At 47.1% G+C, this 19,323-nt stretch overlaps 1 protein-coding gene across 1 annotated transcript in view; it reads right to left on the bottom strand.

Moving 5' to 3' along the window:
• RTN1 (reticulon 1) overlaps positions 1 to 19,323 on the bottom strand; it is a 122,228-nt gene that overhangs the window by 38,653 nt on the left and 64,252 nt on the right. Inside the window, exons 2-3 of the mRNA XM_050897223.1 lie at positions 14,452 to 15,189; positions 9,228 to 10,010 (exon numbers count right to left, since the gene is read on the bottom strand). Coding sequence (XP_050753180.1) covers positions 9,228 to 10,010; positions 14,452 to 15,189 — 1,521 coding nt within the window. The remainder of the gene's footprint in view (positions 1 to 9,227; positions 10,011 to 14,451; positions 15,190 to 19,323) is intronic.

Raw genomic sequence — 19,323 nt, 5'->3', positions numbered from 1 at the left:
AATATTTTGTTAATAAAACCAAATTGTTTTATTTTTATTTTTCCTTCGCCTAATTTGTTTTATAGTATATAAACTTCCCTAAGCACCTTCTGAGCTAAAAACATGAATTGGTATGGAAAAAGCTCTTTAACATCATTTACAGAAAAGCCTTGCAGGTGGTATAACTTTTCCCCTTCATTATATACTGCATTTTTTACTTGTTTCTGTACACCCAGAATAAACATCTCTCCTTCCTGTATATTCTGTCAGCCACAGAAAACCTATCAATAGGTTTTAGATTTCTCTGTCAATAACAAATCTCTGAGATCTGCTGGGAGTATCCCGGCAAAGCATCGCTATATCTAGGCATCTGGGAAAAACTGGCTGTCATCAGATTGTCAGTGTCACAGCCTTCCCTGAAAGCTGAGTCATTGATCGCTAATGCCAAGAGACACCAAAAGGGACACCGTGTCAAGATTTTGGCTTCTAAAACGTGCTTCAGCTGTGAGTGATTCTGCAACTGACTTTTGTCCGCACGAACAGAAAAATCACTCGTGAACAGAGCCGTTGGCTCCTTGCAGCCTTCCCCAGGAGCAGGACTGAGCCGACCTTGGGTGCTCAGCTTGGCAGGGCATGCACATGGACAAGGACATGGACAGGGGCAGAGCAAGCAGTGGGCTTGTGCAGCCCAGCTTGCAGAGATAGGTCTTCACACATTACACATCTTTCTTCTTCGGACCTCTTCTCAGCAGGTTCCTGTTTGTATACAGATACACACCAACTCACTGTGCTTGGCTTAGACTTTGCCATTCATGGCTTTGATATTGAAACATTTGACGTAACCATCAGGCACCTGTATACAGTCAAACAAGTAGCGTCTTTTTTTTTTTTTTTACTGGTCATGATATAATCTTAACCTGGCAGAAACAATTTATAAACACCATCTTGTGTCATATCTATAAGAAAGGTCTGTATACTTCTGTTTGAGTGCCATGACTTATGACGGCTCTTCAGAGACAGTCCTTTGCTCTTAAAGGGAAGATATATGAAAATGGAAGGCTAAGGCCTATAAATTTTTATAGCTCCGTATTTAACTCACACACAGGCAGTGGAGTGGATAGCAGTCCCAAGAGAAGACATATGATCCTCCTACATTAAGCTATGCCCAATTTTAAACGTGCCTCTGAGCATCCAGCCACTGTGTTTAAGATGCTTTGACACGCGTTAAAAGTTTGACCTTACCCAACACATGGGGAGTAATTTTCACGAGTACAGCCAAAAATCAGGGGAGGAAACAGATGCCAGAGGTGAAATGGGCCAAATGCTCAGGCTATGGACAGCACAGGTTGTGATCTGAAGGGCATGAGATTTATTGAGACATTTCTGAAGGTCATATCAAGGTCATGCTCTGCTGTATGTGAATGGTGCTAATCATGAGAGGGCATCATTGCACTTGGTGGTTACTGATCCCAGCCACTGCCCAAGCAAACCATCATTTGGGGAGAGGAGAGGAAATCCCTTGTTCTTTGCCTTGCTCTGATCCTTTCCAGGGCTCAGGCATCTCCTCTAAGTGACTGCTCCTCACACTTAGGAGACCCTGCTATGTTCCCACCAGACCAGGACTCCAGGGAGAACCCCAGCACCAGCATCTGACTATCTATCAGCTCTCCTTGTCCCCTCTGCAGAGAGGACAGGTGACCCTGCAACCACTCCTGAAGCCAGAAAGTGCCAAACTCACTCCTCCCTCCCTGAAAAGGAAGAGTCTGAGAGGAGTGGAAGAGAATCATGTAGAGCACAAACCTGCCAGTGTGCACACTGCTTATTTCCACCACCATGACCTGCACGTCTCCAGGTTTCTCCAGGTCAGCTCCGGTTGAGTTATCACAGCTTGACAGTTATAACAAGCTGTCAGGTGGCAGCTGAATTGCATTAACTGGCCAGAAATGGGGAGGCGGGCCATAGCCTGCTGCAAAGGCAGAAACATTTCCAACTGTTTGGCCCACAGTGAAAAAGGGTAGCTGTGAAGTTCCCTCTCCTCCTCCATGCGCAGAAGAACATGCCCATGAGTCTCTGCTGGGGCAGCTCATCTGGGATGGGGAAAATCCTCCAGTCACAGTGGCTGGAGATCGTGTCTGGGCCCCCACTGCCTCAGTTGTTCAAAAGTCTCTGGAGTGAGACTCCATGAAATGAAGCCATGTGAATGTGTCTGCAGAGTCCATGTCATCACAGTTCGCTGTTTATGTCCTATCATGTGTTCAGAGTCATTTTTTAGATTCCTTGAATGGAGCAAAAGCAGAATTGCAAAGCAGCTGGAAGTCAAGACCTCTTGGTCTACCAATCTACTGCTAAACCTGCCAAAATACCAAGAATGTACCATGGAAAGGTGAATCCCTGGTCTGAAACTATTCTCACTCCTTGCTGCAGCTCTGCATGCCTCAGACACTTTCATTTAAAACTGTTTTCTTACTCTTTATTGACCATTTTTGATCAATTTAGCCAATAAATAGCTAATTGGCCATTTTTGCCATAACTTTGGGTTGCTAGGCCACAAAGCCAAGGAAGAACATGCATCAGAGCAGAGAGACAAGAGCAGGCTGAAGCATGCCTTAGCTGCATTTTCTCCTGCCCACCACCTTAGTCTTAAATTCATCCCTGACCTTACATCAGGGCAGTCAAGTAGAGGTATGGAAGGAGAAGCCTCGCCGGGACAACAGAGTGATGGCCAGTGCTCCAGGTGTGTCCCTAGCATGGGCTTCAGCAATGCAGGTGTCATTTCTTCCTCTAAGACCCTCTATACTTAAGCTATTTCACTGGTTTGCAACTGAGAGTGCACATTATCAGTTCCTAAAGAGGGCAGACTGGGGAAGGGCTGTGCATACAGCAGAGTAAGAGGAGATTTGTGAACCAAAGTGGGCTGTGGGATCAGACAGCCCAGGAGAAAAAGAAACCATTTTGCTCAGGGGAAGAGTCCGTAAGACTTGTGGAAAAGTTGTAAGTCATGCCTGCAGGACCTCTTCCACTCAATGCCTGCTCATGGTTCTCAGAAAACACCCATCCCCTTAGATTCATCTGCTCTGCATTAACCGAGCAAGCCCACTTCAGCTGGCAGCAGTAAGTCATTCAAGTTCTCTGTTTCTCAGAAATGGGCAAGATTATCATGGTTAACTTCATTTTTTTCCACTGGGCTTCCCCAACCATTCAAAAATTCCTCCATTCCTGTTATCATGCAGAAAATTAACAGAGTCAAATGAGTCCAAGTAGGGAAAGATGGGTCAGCACAGCCTGCTACAGAAGTCTGAATAGACAGACATTCCCAAGCAATATGGAAGACATCCCTCTTGCAGCAATGGAACTCAATGTTGTGCTGCTGCAGTGGGCTCTACAAGCCGTCCTAGCCTGTAGGACAGGCAAGTAACCCATCATCAACATGAGGACAGCCTCCATGCAAGCATCCTCTCCAGTTTGCTTCAAGGAGAATTCAACCAATGGTAAAAAAGAAAGAAGGAAACAACAAGACAATTCAGAAAGCTCGAAAACGTGACCAGAGAGGAAAAACTGAAGAAGCTAGAATTGCTTAGCCTAAAGTAAAGAAGGATGGAAGAATGGCAACTGTTTTCGATAGATGCCTGGGAGCTGGTAGGGTATCTGCCAACAGAGGCCTTTCCAAATGAGTCACAAGAATCTGTCAAGAGTGATCTACCAGGAATCCTGGCTGTGGGCCAGGAGATGGGCTCTCTGGACCTTGTGAAGTTCCTGCCAGCCCACTCTGTATGAAGCTACACTGAGTGGTATCTCTCCTTTACCGTGCTCTGCAGTGTGCCTGCAGCTAATGGCACTGAGGCGGCATCACAGGACTGACCCAGATTTGCAGGCTCCAACTCTCAGCTACCCCCAAACCTCTGCCTTTGCTGAGAAGATGGACAGGTAGACAAGGCCCTGAGCAACCTGACCGAACTGCTTTGAGCAAGTGGTTGCACCAGAAACCTCCACAGGTCCCTTCCCACCTAAATTGTTCCATGTGGGAGGCAAGTGCACCAATCTACTCCAAGATTTCATGGCAAGGCCAGGCCTAGATTCATGTTTACTTCTCCGGGCAGGTTTTACCCCACTCCTCCTACAGCATCGCAAGGTGAAGACACTCCAGCCCCAGGCAGTACATCCCTCTCCCCTACACCTTTTTGAAGCAGGGACTTTCCAAAGGATGCAAAGCTACCGGAGCCCCATAAAAAGCAAATTGAAGCACACAAAACAGATGGGCTGGAGTGTGGAGGCACTTACAGCAGATGGCACTAAAATATTAAACTAACATTACCGTATGCTTAAGCCGTGGCCTGGCTTGCTGCTGATTGCAGAGCCAGCCTGGTGAAAGCACGCAGATGAGAAATGAGCCTCAGATTGCTAAATCACCCTACCAAACATCCCCTTCCCACGGAAAAATGCCTCACTAGCAACTCCTCCAACAGCAGGGACGTGCTAACGTGATGCAGACAATGTTTTGCTGAACAAAAAGCATTCCCAATAACTTAAGGTCTCTCCCGGATCTCTGCCGGAAAACCATCTCCTTGAGAAACTGTGTAAAATCAATTAGTCTGTGGCACGAAACAGGAGCACAGCCAGATGTGCTCTAAACCCTGTTGTGTAAGGGCTGTGTCCACCGCTGGGAGGAAATGCCAGGAGTGATGTGGGGGCAGCGACAGACAAACAGCAAATGTCTTGCTACAGCTCTGCCTTCCCCTCTTTGCTCTACAGGAGTCAAAGGAGTTGGTAACACCAACATAGGTAGCAACTGCACAACTCTGGCCAAAACAAAGCCTGTGTTGCAGCAAGCAATGCAATCTTTCTGACCATGTGGAAGAGCGAGCGAGGCTGCTTAGCGGTTAACGGCATGGGAATAGCTCCACTCTTTCAAAACACCATAGTCAGCTCCAGTAAAATGGAGGTAGGAAGTCACTGCCCATTTTTGTTATTGCCACTGGATGGCAACATCCGTTAAGCAGAGACGTTGAGTTATCACTGCGCAAACCACACACACATGCACTTGCTGTGCTCCACCTTGTTATTTAGGGGAACGGCCGTGATTTCAGCATGCCTAGCAGACACACCAGAAAGGTCTCTGAGGGATTAAGCCACAGGCTGGCAGCAACACCATCAGCAAGACTGTTCCTGGGGTCAGGTTGAACGCTGGGCTTTCACTTTGCACTGCTTCTCCATGTATTTCCTGGAGTGTGCACTCAAAATCAATTTTTGCCTTGTGTCGTGGTTTAACCCCAGCCGGCAGCTAAGCACCACGCAGCCGCTCACTCACTGCCCCCCCACCCCTGGGATGGGGGAGAGAATCAGGAAAAAAACCTCGTGAGTTGAGATAAAGACAGTTTAATAGGACAGAAAGGAATGAAAAACAATGATAATGATAATAATAATATGACAATAGCAATACTAAAAGAATTAAACTATACAAAGCAAGTGGTGCACAATGCAATTGCTCACCACTCGTTGACCGATGCCCAGTTAGTTCCCGAGCCGCAATCCCCCCTCCCAGCCAGCTCCCCCAGTTTATATACTGGGCATGATGTCATATGGTATGGAATAGCTCTTTGGTCAGTTTGGCTCAGCTGTCCTGGCTGTGTCCCCTCCCAGCTTCTTGTGCCCCTCCAGCCTTCTTGCTGGCTGGGCACGAGAAGCTGAAAAATCCTTGACTTAGTATAAACACTACTTAGCAACAACTAAAAACATCAGTGTGTTATCAACATTATTTTCCTACTAAATCCAAAACACAGCACTATACCAGCTACTAGGAAGAAAATTAACTCTGTCCTAGCCGAAACCAGGACACCTTGCCAGCCCAGGGCAAACTCTTCTGATGAGCCATGCAAAGTATATTTAATGCCATGGATATGAGTAAAAAACTCCTTGGTGGAATTACAGTATCACACTGTGAAATAGTTAACACTTACATGTGAAACTGATGGTTGACTATTTTTAAATTACATATACCTGGCTATGAGCTGGCCAAGGGCCACAGAAAGATCTACAGCGGGGGTGTCAAAAACACAGGCAGGCGTGTCAAACAGCTGCATTTGATCCATCAGTTTCCTATGAATCTCCAGGAATGCTGGGCTAGCACTGACCTCAACTCAGGTGGGACTTGCCATGGCCATAGGGGGATCAGTCCCCACCTGGACTCTGTGAACATCACTAAAACCATTCTGTCTTAATAAGGATGTGCGGTGGTAGCATAATACTTCCGAGGTGACGTGTAACAAGGAGGTAACAGGAAACAATGAAGGTTTTTCTGTTGTCTATCTTTTAACAAGTACATAGTCACATCTTGTTAGTATTCTTTTAATGATAGATAACTATAATTAAGATAATTCTCTTAATTAATGAACGATGACGCTATTCTTGCTTTGGGTGACATCGTTCTGCTGCACTTCCGTTGTGCAGCACTGCCACATCTCTCTATTCTCGTCACTTTGGCTGAGTGTGGCCTGTGCCAAATGCCTGCCAGGTGCATCTGAGTTGGCGTATGACACATATATGATGCCGTGATGTACAGCTCTGCCAAGACCACAAGTTGATGCTATGAAGGTAGTCCCTGACCCCTTGGATGTGCTCTGCCACATCATTTCCCTGCCAGGCAATGTGGCTCCAGGCTGATGGAGCCTGGAAGGACCCATGGGGGATGCTCTGGTTCCACCAAGCCAGTTAACACATCCCCCAGTTCACCTCTGATAACTGAAAAACCGCTGAAGGGTTTCACGTGAATTCTCCAAGTGAGGGACAAACTCTCCTTTCCCAGGTCAGGAGGAGAGCCCCATACTCTACCTTCAACATAAAAATTTAACTAGCACCCAGACACAGCAACCCATGCAGCAAATACCCATGACTGGAAGGTAGCGTAAATTGGACCCCGCTATCATCCATATTTTCTTATCTTGAGCCCACCTCCCCATACCTTGAAATCAGCTTTAAAAAGTTCCACAAGTCTTAGCAATAATCTTCTTGAGAGGCTTTATGTTTTTGTTTTCCTTGCCTTAGGCACCGGAGTGTCTCGAGGGAGAAAAGCACATACTGAAATAGTCCTCTACACACCACCAAATAGTAATTAGCTGTCTTATGTCTGTCCTGGAGGAAAAGTTCCTGCCACTACTGTCCTATGGGAGCACAGATAGGAAACACGGACACACTGCAACACAGGGAGAAAGTCTGCTCACACACAGGGATTTTCTTTGACCACCATATGAGAACAAGCCTCTGTTAGCATCAGTTTAGGTAATGATGGAAATTAAATGAGACACAAAAGTTAGGCTAAAAAAATCTGAATATGATCGAAGGGGACTGAAAATTGTAATAGGGCCTGAAATCTCAAAATCGAGGGACAGGCAACTTGCTGCCCGTGTGATATTCCCCAACTAGTTTCCCCAAATCCAAGACCAAATTGTTAGTCGCCTGCCCAGAACAACATACAGAACACAACATGGTTGCAGAGACCCAATGCTAGGCACTGCAGGAAGGGTGTGTAAGGTAAATTCAGTCAGCCCTACAGCTTCTAGGGTTTGGGCAGGGCCTGGGCCAGTCCTACAAAAGGGGAATTTGGGAAGGGCGAAAGAAATGGTTGGAGCTCATCCTACTCATGAGGGAGCTAAGAGATGCACAGCATTGACATTGCGAGCTCTGAGAATCTGGCAGAAAAACATACTTACAAGCAATAATCATATGTTTCTTATTCAGCCTATTAATGTCATTAGTTCATTACCACTAAGAATATCAGTATTAACATATTTTATTGCACTGCAGATCTTGCAGTCCTTAGTACATCATGCAAGTTCGGGCTGTTTCCTTACTAGACTTGCATGCTTGCGTTCACAGCGCGAGACAAATCAGTTGTAAAAGTGTGCCACTTTAACGTGTCTGCTACATCTCTAGGCCATCATGTGGTCAAACGTCTGCACAAACGCGGACGGAGGAAAAAGATGCTCTCTAAGCAGCACAGGTGGGGTTCACCCCCGCTCCATCTCCATCCAGCTGTTTTGCAAGGAAGCAGAAGCTCTCTGAATTTCAAAACAACATCTGACAGAAGAGCTGTGGACAGCCACTGCCCACAGCCCAGCCAGAGGAGACAGAGGGGGAGCAGGGCAGGCGTGGGGCAGGCCCAATGTCCCTGCCTCCCACGCCAGCCTACAAAGCCAGAGGCACACAAAGGTCCTGGCTATTTAGAGCTGGCATCTTGCAAAGAATAAAATGCCTTTTTCTTTTGTGTGCCTTGTGAACTAAGCCAGTTACAGGCTGCGGGGACGCCTGGCAGTGTCAGTGCGCAGTGACCGTGTGCTACCCCCTTGGTCCTCAGGGTCTAGGTCAGACCAAAAGCTGGTGGTGGCTCTAGAGGTTTGGTGGGTCCAGTCAGACCTCAGTGCCTGGCACAGCAAGCCCAGACCTGGCTGGCTCTACACTGGCTTTGAAGGGATCTTACGGGGAGACAAGTGCCCTTGAGCTCACCTGAGTACCAGGGAAGTGTCCAGCCCTTCCCCCTCCCAGAGCTGGATTAAGGAAGGGGCTTTCAGAGGGGCACACAGGACGCCCCCCAAGGCACGCAGAGCTGGGATGAGCACCCTCAAGCCATCCGCCTCCCTGCATTAGCCTGGAAGCATACACAAAACCCTCATTATTCAGGATGGAGGGTGTCAGCCACCTTGAGAGAGATTCGTTTAAGCTGCACCAGCTTCAGAAACATCCACACCCACCAAACCCAACCCCTCTCCTCCTCTGAATCTTTCTTTTTTCCTAAATGTACCCTCAAAAAACATTATCCTCACATTTCTGGGAGGGGCAGGACCACCTCCCTGATTGCACCCCTTCCCTGGGGCAAGGTAGGTAGTATTTCAAAGGAAAAATTATCATTTGTTGGTCTTTGTCCTCCAGATGCCTGATGTACGAATCGGCCTTATGTTACTGTGGTTCCAGCTTGATCCAGTATCTATATGCTTAAGCCTAAAAATTATTGTTGCTGGTATTTTTTTTTTTTTTCCCTAAGGGAAAGGGGAAGGAAAAGGAGAAAAAGAAGAGCATGGGAAGGTCAGAGATGATGTGTGCATTGTCACAGGTGTGCCCAGCTTTGAGCTGAGGTTATCCAGTGCCAGCAGCTTCCTCTGCTCTACACTACTAAAATCTCCCCTGCAAGGAACAGGCACTTGTCCCTCCTCCCCCTTCTCAGCAGCACTGCAAAAACCAACATAAACATCTGTATTTACCTTTCTGCTTATTTAAAAACGGCAGGAGGGGCGAAGCCAAGGGACTTCTTTTGCCAGAGTCCTTGGAAGACACTTTACTTTGGTTAACAACAGTTTCTTCGATGGGTTTCTTCAGGATTATTCTTTCCTTCAGCTCCTCGGTGCTGACAGCGGAGGTCGGGGGCTCAGCACCTACTTTCGGTGCAACAAAGGAGCATTTCAGGTAGGACGCGGACTCTGCCAGGTTTTCCCTGTTCATCCTGCTCTCTGTCATTTTACTTGCTTCGTAGTCTGAGGCGTCAGTGCGTGAGCCATTCTCCTCCTTGATAATGTCCATGACCATGGGCTTCATCAGAGGTGAGTCCTGCTCCCTCTTTGGGCTCTCTTCAGAGGCCGATGAGGCGTCACAGGACTCAATGATGAGCTCGCTGTCGAGCTCGGCCTCCCGCTCCTCCCGCAGGATGCTGTACTGGATGGAGGGGGAGGCGGGCGATGGAGGGGGCCCTCCAATGTGGCTGAAGGTCATGTAGTTGGAGTGCAGCACCTCCTCAGCAGCCAGTGGGTCCTCCGAGACCAGCTCAATCTCTGAGTCCCCCGACTCGGCACTGCTGGCTTCGTTATCCAGGGGTGAGGAGACGGCGGGGCGCCCAGGTTTGACCCGCTGGTCTCTCTTCTCAGTGGAAAGGGCTGGCGACCGCTGCACCTCCGAGGTCTCAAAGGAAAAGCTTTTTGCTTCCTTGATGGCGCTGATGAGTTCATCCTCTGACAGGCTGCCTTTGCCCTGCGACTCTGAGCCGGACGGTTCTGCCACCCGGCAAGAAAAGGGAGAAAAAAAAAAAGAAAAAAATTGTTAAGAATGAGATTTTCTGGCTGCTTAGGCAACAAACACAATAGATTTCAGGCCAGCACGAATCCCTCTAGCAGGGCTGGTAACACAGGCAGAAAGTCTCCCTGTCTGGGATGACTAACACTAATAACAGCTTGTCCTTACAGAGCGTTTCCCATGCACATACTTGTCATAAAAGAAGTATCATTAGCATCATTTACTGAGGAAAAAGCTGAGGCACAAGGTAATGCTGGTCAGTGCTTGGCCAGTAGCTCAGCAATATGGTTTTCACCAGGAAAATCACCAGTCATGAGGAACGTGGGCTCAGGCCACACGTGACAGCATCTGACTGTCACCGATGGATACAGGTCTGTTCTGGGGATAAACACGCACACAGAGCTGGTGGGTTCCTGACACCACTGATCATAATAACCCATGTGTAGTTACTAGAAGTTTTGTCAAACTTTAACTTTCAGATGTGGAAAGTTCCAGGTCAGAAACTCTTCTCAGACTTCTTTTTTTTTTTTTTTCCCCTGCGGGGGGTGGGTGGTGAATTCTCTGTTTGCTTTTATCTCAGCTGGGTCCAAGAATGGAACTCTGTTTTTTACTGTAATTCTTAATGTCATTAAGAACCACATTAACCAAAATAATGACTGACCAGCTTGTCACCCAAAATTTGAAACAAAAAAATTTCTCTGAATTTTCTGGCTCACACTGGAAGAAGATATACTCAGAGAGTGAAAATGAGCCGTTGAAAAGGCTGGCTGGTCACCCAGGATTAGCAAGGAGCCCACATCCCGTACTAGAAGGCAACCCAGCACCAGACTTCCCACCTGTTCTGCCTCCCTGTGGAGGCACCTCACTTTACCATGTGGGATTTTGTAATGAAATAACAAAGAAAGTAAAATTGCATGTAAAGTGTTCACAATAAGAAGCGACGGAGACAGCATGAGGTGCATCAGCAGCTGTCTTGAGTTACTGCATGGGGAACAGGCTTCACTTGATCATTCGCAGAGCATCAGCCAGCCTCTAACCCAGACTGCACGTGGTGCGTCGGCAGCAAGGCCAGCCAGGCCACCTGAGCCTGTCTCTGCCAAGGGGGACCACGGTGGCAGTTTGCACCCGATCCCCTGCCAGCACCCGATCCCCCTTGCACCTGATCAGGAGGCCACCGCCGCCTCCTGATCGCTGGTTTCTGCCTTGCACTTCACTGACCCAGCGATTGCTGCCACCATATGTAAGACCCTCCCTTTTGGGGGAAAAAAAGGCTGAATTCCTCTGTCATGTTGGAACAGCCATCAAGCACACACAGAAATTTGTCCTCTGGACTCTCGAGTGCTCATTCACTGATTTTATATCCTTATTAATGTGACAGGGGTCACTAAGTGGCGTTGCAGGTGGTGAGGGTTCAAGAAAGCCATCAGGAAAAGAGACCCCCAAGTTTCCTCCTGCTGATGCTGGTAAAGAGACCCATGGCAGGACACCACCTGCATCCACATGTCTGGGGACCGCAGCGGAGTAGGGGAAGGTTTCCAGCCCCTTGGCTGCAGGTGTGGGGAGCCCTGAGCTGACCTGCACCAGCTCACAGCGGGTATTTGCCTTCAGCCCAGCCCCGCTTCGGGTGCAGCCACTGGCATCGGCCCCCCGAGCCCACCCAGCTGCATTGGCTACCTCTGGAAGCTCCTCTACAACAGAGGGTGGGAAAGAGATTGCATCAGACATGACCTGGGACAAAACCACTATTTCTGGATATTTCCTGATTTAATTTCTCATGGCAATAGCATAGCTGATTTCTTCCTGATCATATGCCTTTCCCAAGATGAATCAGGTAAAAGGGGAGGTTTTAATGATAGCACCTGAGCCATGACATCCTGCTGGGAGATGGGCAAGAGAAACAACCTCCCCACACCCCTCCAAGCAATTTTGGTTTGTGCATCTGCCAATACACATCATCGGCAATTTTGAGCACGTATTGTTGGCATGTCTGCAGCTCCTCCGACAAAACAGCTCTCTTGTAACACATCCCTCTCGCATGAGAAAGTCCTTCTGCAACCCAGAGTACGGCCGCAGACAGGATTAAGGTGTTTGGGACTGTTACGGCACACTCCTGTCTGGATGCCGGGAAGTTTCTGTTGCATTGGCTGCACTGAGCAGGAGCCTGTGCATCCTTTTCCTCCAGCAGCCTGTGTGAGCTGCGCCACTCTCCTGCATTATCGCATGTGAGCATTTTCTCCCTGAGCAATGACTTAATCCGGCCTGCATCCAAACAGGCATGTGACCGCCAGCCCTCGTAGCGCAGCAACGCGCCGTCCCTCGGCTTCACCCCGCTCCTGCCCGCACTGGCAGTTTGTAACTCTCAGCCACAGCGTTTACCTTCCGAACAAAAAGTCCTTTGTGGCCAGCAGCAGGGTGTCACATTTACCACTGGCATGGGGAAGCTTATAAATACCCACCGCCTTTCAGCGCCAACGCAGCGTATGAACAGACCACATCTTCCTTCCCCAGAAAGATGATGGCCAGTAATTAAAAGCAAACCGTTTTCAAAAGTCCTGATCCAAGCAGGGGGGAACTGGGGGCTTTGCCAGAATGCTTGAGGGGTATCTAGGAGCAACGACTTTGCTGGGTCACTGGGTATAAATAGTGAGGGCAGGTTTTACATTTCTTCCTTGCTTCTCAACGCGGAGTCTGGGCGCAGCGTGTCCCCGGCTGCGGAAAGGGGGTAAATCCAGAGAAAACACTCTGTGGGAGCCAGCCCCTAAAAGAAGATGCCTGCTTCTTTCCTTAACGCAATAGATAAGCAGTGCTTCTGGCTTTCCAGCACCCCAATGCAAGGCGGTGGCACCTCCCAGGACTGTTCAGGCAGTGCTGGGGATCAGCTTTGCCCATGGACAGGAATGTTTCTGTGCCAGCAATTACGCCGGCCACACCAGTTCCTCCCAGTAAGGCAGCAGCCATGAGGCTCAGCCACGCACTATTCAGCTGTTTTGATGGGATACAGTTATCAAGTGTCACAAACGCAGCCTTGAACAGTCGCCAAAGACTGAATAAATAACAATTAGTGCCTGAAGTTCTTAATTACCTTGTAGTGCAAAAAGTGTAAACCAATAAAAAATGGCATATCTCAGAAGTAGCATGTGATGTCACCTAGTCAAATAAAAGAAGAAAAATGGGCCTCTAAAGTCTATTTATTATCTAAAGTTTCTGGCTGGTGCAGGCAGGATAAACTCACAGCTGCAGTAGACTCTATCTCTTTTTTTTGTGTGAAAGTGTACAAATGCACACTCAGTTTTGGATAGGAACTAGGTATTTCTCTAAGGGTATTAGTGTGGGTGAAAACCCCAAACTGCCATTTTAAGGAAATTCCAGTTGATTTTTAAATGCTTCTAGATGCCATCAAAGCAATGGAAATTTCAGCTTGGGGATGTTCATTGTCAAATGTCAACTGCTCATTGTCAAAGGGTTTTGATCCAGGATGTTGAAATTTAGTTTCAAGTCTGAAAATTCTGTTTCCTGTCACAGAACTTTATTCCTTTTAAAAACACTATTCTACTTTCACATTTTAGCAGTGTATAATAGGGAAAATGAGGAATAGATATTATGTACTACTGCAGTAATCAGACAATAAGAAAATATATAAACATGGGATTTTGGTGCCCCCCCTCCCCCCCCCCAGAAATCAGGACCCTTTAAAAGAGACTGGCCTTTTGTCCCTCCAGTCCCCTTTGTAAATGAGGTGACAGCATTTCCCTCCTCAGCACTTTGCAAAAGTAGCACTTTCCAAAAGTAGCACTTTCACTTGAATACACCACTTATTTTTAACAATTTAACCTTATTCTCTGCAAGAGCAAAGAGGTATTAAAACAGCCATTAAAATTTAAAAAAATGAACCCAGACATTTGCAGCACCCTGGTCCCACACACCTCATTTCCTCTGGGGAGCATGGGCAGCCAGGGTGACCAAGAGACCTCAAAATCACTGGGATCCAGCCCAAACTGTCGCCTGGCTGACGATACACCCAATGACACCTGCTAGCTCACAACTTCCCCTCGAGGAGAGATCCCCATGGGGACCGGGCTCAGCAAGCCTGGATCTGACCCCAGCTGTGCTCCTGAGCAGCTCTCGGCAACTTATTTCTGTGGATCCCCAGTCCTGTCTTCCCCTCTTTTCATACCAAAAGGGCAGCCCATCCTGAGCAGTGCGTTAGTGTTGGGCAGCACAGTTCACATCCCCCTTCGGTTCGGCAATGCAAAGTGGTGCCCGAGCAGAGCAGAAACATCTCCAGCCATGGAGACCCATTAATGTCTGCTCGCACCCCCTTAGACCCACCCCACAAACCCGTAGTAATTCTCCAATGTGCAGGGCTACAATTGCAACCACTCTCTGAATACCAAAAAAACCAGTGCCATGCCCCAGCATTACCTGTGCCAGAGGACGGTGGTGTGACAGACCCCGGGCTGTCATCTTCTGGCTCCGACACTGTCACCGTTGGTACCACCTCATGGCTCGGCTTCAGGCCGGTCTCTGGCTGAGTCGGGCTCGACTCTTTGCTGGCAGCTTCCCCGGCACTTTCTATCTCGGTGAGTGTGATCTTGACAGGGGCTGTAACCACAGAGGCACTGCGCTGATCTCCAGACCTTGTGTCTTCAAGCGGGACTTGCTCTTTGGCTGCCTTCGTGCTCTCCGAAGCTGTCCACTGAGGTTCAGCAGTGTGGCTGGACCTGGTGGGTATTCCCCTGTACTTATCGATAAGGCCTGGGCTCTCATCTTCTGAGTCAGGGTCATGTTTTTCTTGGTATTTTACTTCTTCTGATCTACTTATGTCCATGTATTTATAAGCTTCTACTTTCATGGGATCTGCTAAGGTTTTATCGACTTCAGCAGACTCTGCAGGAGTCATCTCTATTCCTGAATCTGAGCTAAACAAGCCACGGGACTCAAACCCAGTCACATCTTGAACAGGATGCCCCAGCGTGTTAAACCCCTCTGTGCTGCCCGAACAGGGAACAGGGCTGTTTTCCTGCTGATAAATGCCCGTGAAATAGGTGGAGTCTCGCGGGGTGGTGTAGTGGACATCCGAGATCAGAGAGGTGTAGAAGGAGCTGTCGCCCCCGTTGGCAGTGGAGCCATAGTCAAAGAGGTGCGATGAGGCTGTGACACCTAAAGCAAAGACACAAAAATAATGTGCAGTGAAGAGACAAGTGCCTGCATGCATCAATCTTTCTGCAAAGCCGTACTCACTCCCCGCTGATTTTAGATTCGGTTTGTGCACCAGGCTTGGCTTTGCTTGCAAGCTCTTTGGGACTGTCTTTTACTATACCTTTGGGCAACATAGTGGCACATCTGTCAGACGAGGCTTCAAGCTGTTGTTGTATCTTAAAATAGCTATAACAATCCTGATAGCTGCTAAGAGTTCCGGGCCAATGTTTGCCCAACCTGTGCATAAAAATCTCCAGTGATGGCAATCCCACAACCTCCCTCACAATCTGACTCAGGGGCTCACCATCCAATATCCTTAAAAAAAAAAAAAAAAAAAAAATCTAACATCCAATACAAAAACAATCCTGAGCAAAATTTTTTTTTTTTTTTTTAAATACAGAGAAATGAAGGAGTTTCACCCTAAGGAAATTTTTCTTTAAGAAAAAAATTCTGCTGGACAGAAATTCAGATGGAAACTTGTTGGGCAGCTTTAGATTTCATTTTCTCTTTTAAGAGTAGCCACCCTAAATTTGTGACACACCAGAGCAGAGACCAAACATCCTCATTTAGTGATTTCCACATGCCCAGAAAGCCGTATCCTGTGTGCATCATCTACAAAGCATACCAGCATGAAAGTGGTTAAACCTGCACCCACCCCCATGCATCATTTTCATACACCGCCTCTAATTCCCTCTGTCATGCTTTAAGTTCCTGCCGATGACGCTAATTAAATTACAAACAACGGCCCCTCTCTATTTGCAGCATTAATATAAAGCACAGCTCGACGACGGGAACAGTGAGATCCCCCATGAGTGAGGCAGGAGGTGGGGAGACAAATTTTTATAGGGGCTGAGGGAACGGGGATGTAGAGAAACAAAGCTAAAGTCTGTAGGAGCTGGTGCCTATAGGAGGGCGGTAGCCTGTTAACCGCTTGTGCGCTGATGCACGCTGCATCGCAGAGGCTGGCCGGCTTTCTCAGACCTCTGCTTATCACCCTGCAAGGGACGTGGGGCTCCTGACCTGCTCCACATGTGCTGTGTCCTGGGCTACCACGCACAATGCAAACTTAACAGTAATGTTAAAGGGACATCACTGCAGCTGTAAAGCCAGAAGCTGGGAAATGTCAGCATGAAAGCTCCTGAGCTACTTGCATTTGGTTATTTTCTTTCTCCTTGCACATACATAATGATACCATCTCTAAATACCATTGCAACTATTTTTTCCCACAGCCCTCCATGCATTTGGCACATGCAGCTCATTTAGTGAGCCCTGAAGCAATTTTTTTCCCCCTTAACACTGTTCAGCGTGTAGCTGCAGGCTTTATTTTACTGCACAACCTTGATGGATTTGACATGCACAACCCAAGCTCTTCACAAAGGCAGAATGACCATTTCCCTCACTCATATTTTTGCATTGCTCAGTGCTATGATGACTTGCAAGCAACTTCTCTTCCCTGGGCCACCTTTAGGGTGGGAGCGGCATGCTCCTCCTTCTACAAGGCGAAACCTGGTGGCATGGGGAAAAAGCAAACCAAAAGTGCCACACCTTGCTTTTCAGCCCACCTGTGCTACCTGCTCCTGTGTGTCCATCCTCATTGACTTTGGGTGCTGCTGGTCCTCCACCACCCTCACCACTAATCTGCTACTGCACACATGATGCTGACAGCAGCTCCATCCCTACACCCCGAGAGCCCATGGCCAGGGATTAGTGGCAGCTGCCTTTGCCATACAAGAGCACAGAGCAAGGTGCTGTAGCTAGCAGGTGAAAAATTATAACCACCATTCTCTGTCATTCCCAGCCTTCACTTTGCTCTTCTCACCTCTATGGAGCACTGCATAGAACTTTTCATAGAAATGTTTATGATCAAGCCAAGATCTTGTTTCAGAGCAGTGAGGGTCACTGCGGAGATTTTTCCTACGCATGTGAATTTGGGACTTTTTTTCCTCTCTAGCTATGTAACTTTACATTTACCTACTCTAAATTTCACCTTCTATTTTCCTGCCAGCTCACTCAGGGCTGCAAGATCCTTTTGTAACTCGCTGCAAGCAGCTCTCATCCTCGCTGCTCCAAATGACTCAGTCTCATCAGCAAAGGTACATGAGAACAGAGCCTAAGCGGAAAACCACAGTGAAACCAAAGCAGAATAAGGGCTAAGCTGGGCTGCCCAGCACTTGCATCAGGTCCCACCTGAGGTCATCCAGTGCCTCTCAAGGACAGTTCATACCCAAAAAACATTTCTAAATGATCAGTAAGAAAAAAGGAATAGGTTATTTTTCTTGCAAATATCTTTCTTGCTGAGCTTGCCTTTTTGAAAATTATCCATGAACTTTCACAAATGTGTTGGTTAACTGGAATTACCTGATGCATTGTTTATGCCAACATATTTCAGGCTGTGAATTGCTGACTACAGACTATTCATGCCTGTTGCTGCCAGTATCTGCTGTTTGTAATTTAGTATTTGTGCTGGGTGAGTGTCTGTCTAAATCATGGGGTTTCAGGGCTGCTCTTTCATTAGATGATTCCTCGGTGACTACTGGGCCTGATCCAAAGCCCACTGAATTCACTAGAAAAGTCCCATTGATTCTGAGTGGCTTTGGACCAGCTCAAGATGGCTGTGCGATACTTTCTGCTCTGGGCGCTTATGAAAAATACACCATCACAACACCATCAGTGAGCAAAAATCCGTTTCTACAAACATCCCACTACTGCTAGTAAAGAGGGAGCACAAGCATAGCCAAAGGAGATTGAAGTCGCCATCAAACCAATATTCATGGATGCTGTTTGCAGCTTTCATTTCTGCTTTGTCCACAGTATATGTGAGCCAGATGCACATGCATTTGCAGCACTTAGTAATGCTGATCAATAGAGCAATGAAAGGGTTTCTAATGCATTTGTGTCAGGTGCTTCATAGCAGGAGTTACAGCAAGCCAGGAGAGCTTGCAGGAGAGCCACTGTGATAAAGAGAGCCTGGGAAAATATCATCCTATTCTTTGTTATTCATCAGCAGAAAGAAAAAATAACCCTGAAATAGTCATCGACAGAAACATCACTTCACATTTTCAAACAGTACAAAACCAATGCTGTAGCAGATGTTAACACAAGAGCTGATTTAAAATGGACTCACTGTCAATCATAAACCTTTTTTTTTTTTCCCCTGCATTGGTTTTGCAAATAATGATGAAACCAGAAAATGCGTTTCTTACTGGGGTTCAGGAGGAAAACAAAGAGTTAAAGGGTGTGTGAGCATGTCCATGCACATGTGTGAGTAGAGAGAGGGTTCACATTAGCCGGATATAGAGGGATCCCAACTCTCAAGGCAATGGCAGAGTCAAAAGCACTGAAGACAGCTGAAATTGCCTAATTACTAGAATTTAATGCAACTCTTTATTTCCACAGGGAATGATTTAAAGCTATTGGTAAAACTGTCTCTTATTTGGGAAGTGTGAATCTATCAGCTACTAGGCTGGCTATTAAAGACATGGAAACCTATAATAGCTGAGCAGGTTTTTGCTGAAGAATAGTGTATTCAGAGCCTGGTGATTAAGCAATGCCCTCTCTGACTTTAAGTTTATTTAGTTCAATATCCGTGGGAAGGAGAAGCCTTGAATAGCACTGGTAACTGATGGCAGTATCAGATCTGAATTTACCCTTGTTACAAAGGGTTGGTTTTTTTAATCTGGATTTCCCTCAGATGTGCCCAAAAACTTGCCTGCCAATTCAGGTAAAGCAAAGCTATTCAGCGCCTGAGAGTAGCAGTCATGCTTTCTTGTAATACGAGCCCTCGGGAAATAATTTCACTTCCTCTGACCAGCTAAGAAGTAATGGGTCTGATTCAATCATTCAAGCACAGCTGAGATGCTCAGCAAGTTACATGTGTTTTCATCAACTGTAAACAAAAAAAAAAATTGAAAATTACTGTTTTGTTTCCTCAGAATAAGTAAGTGAATGCTCCAGAAATCCTCTCCTACAGTACTGGATTTAGAGCTATTTAGTAATTGACACAGGAAATAATTTAGAAATCATTGGTTCCATGCAGAGTAACTCTTAATTTAAGAAAGGCAGCTGAAGCCCGATTTGGATCAATGCAAGCTGCAC

The sequence above is a fragment of the Gymnogyps californianus genome, chromosome 5 (genome assembly GCF_018139145.2).
Source record: "Gymnogyps californianus isolate 813 chromosome 5, ASM1813914v2, whole genome shotgun sequence".
In the NCBI taxonomy this organism is placed as follows: Eukaryota; Metazoa; Chordata; class Aves; order Accipitriformes; family Cathartidae; genus Gymnogyps; species Gymnogyps californianus.
Note: the sequence above shows the minus strand (reverse complement) of the source record. Positions and strands in the feature narration are given on the sequence as shown.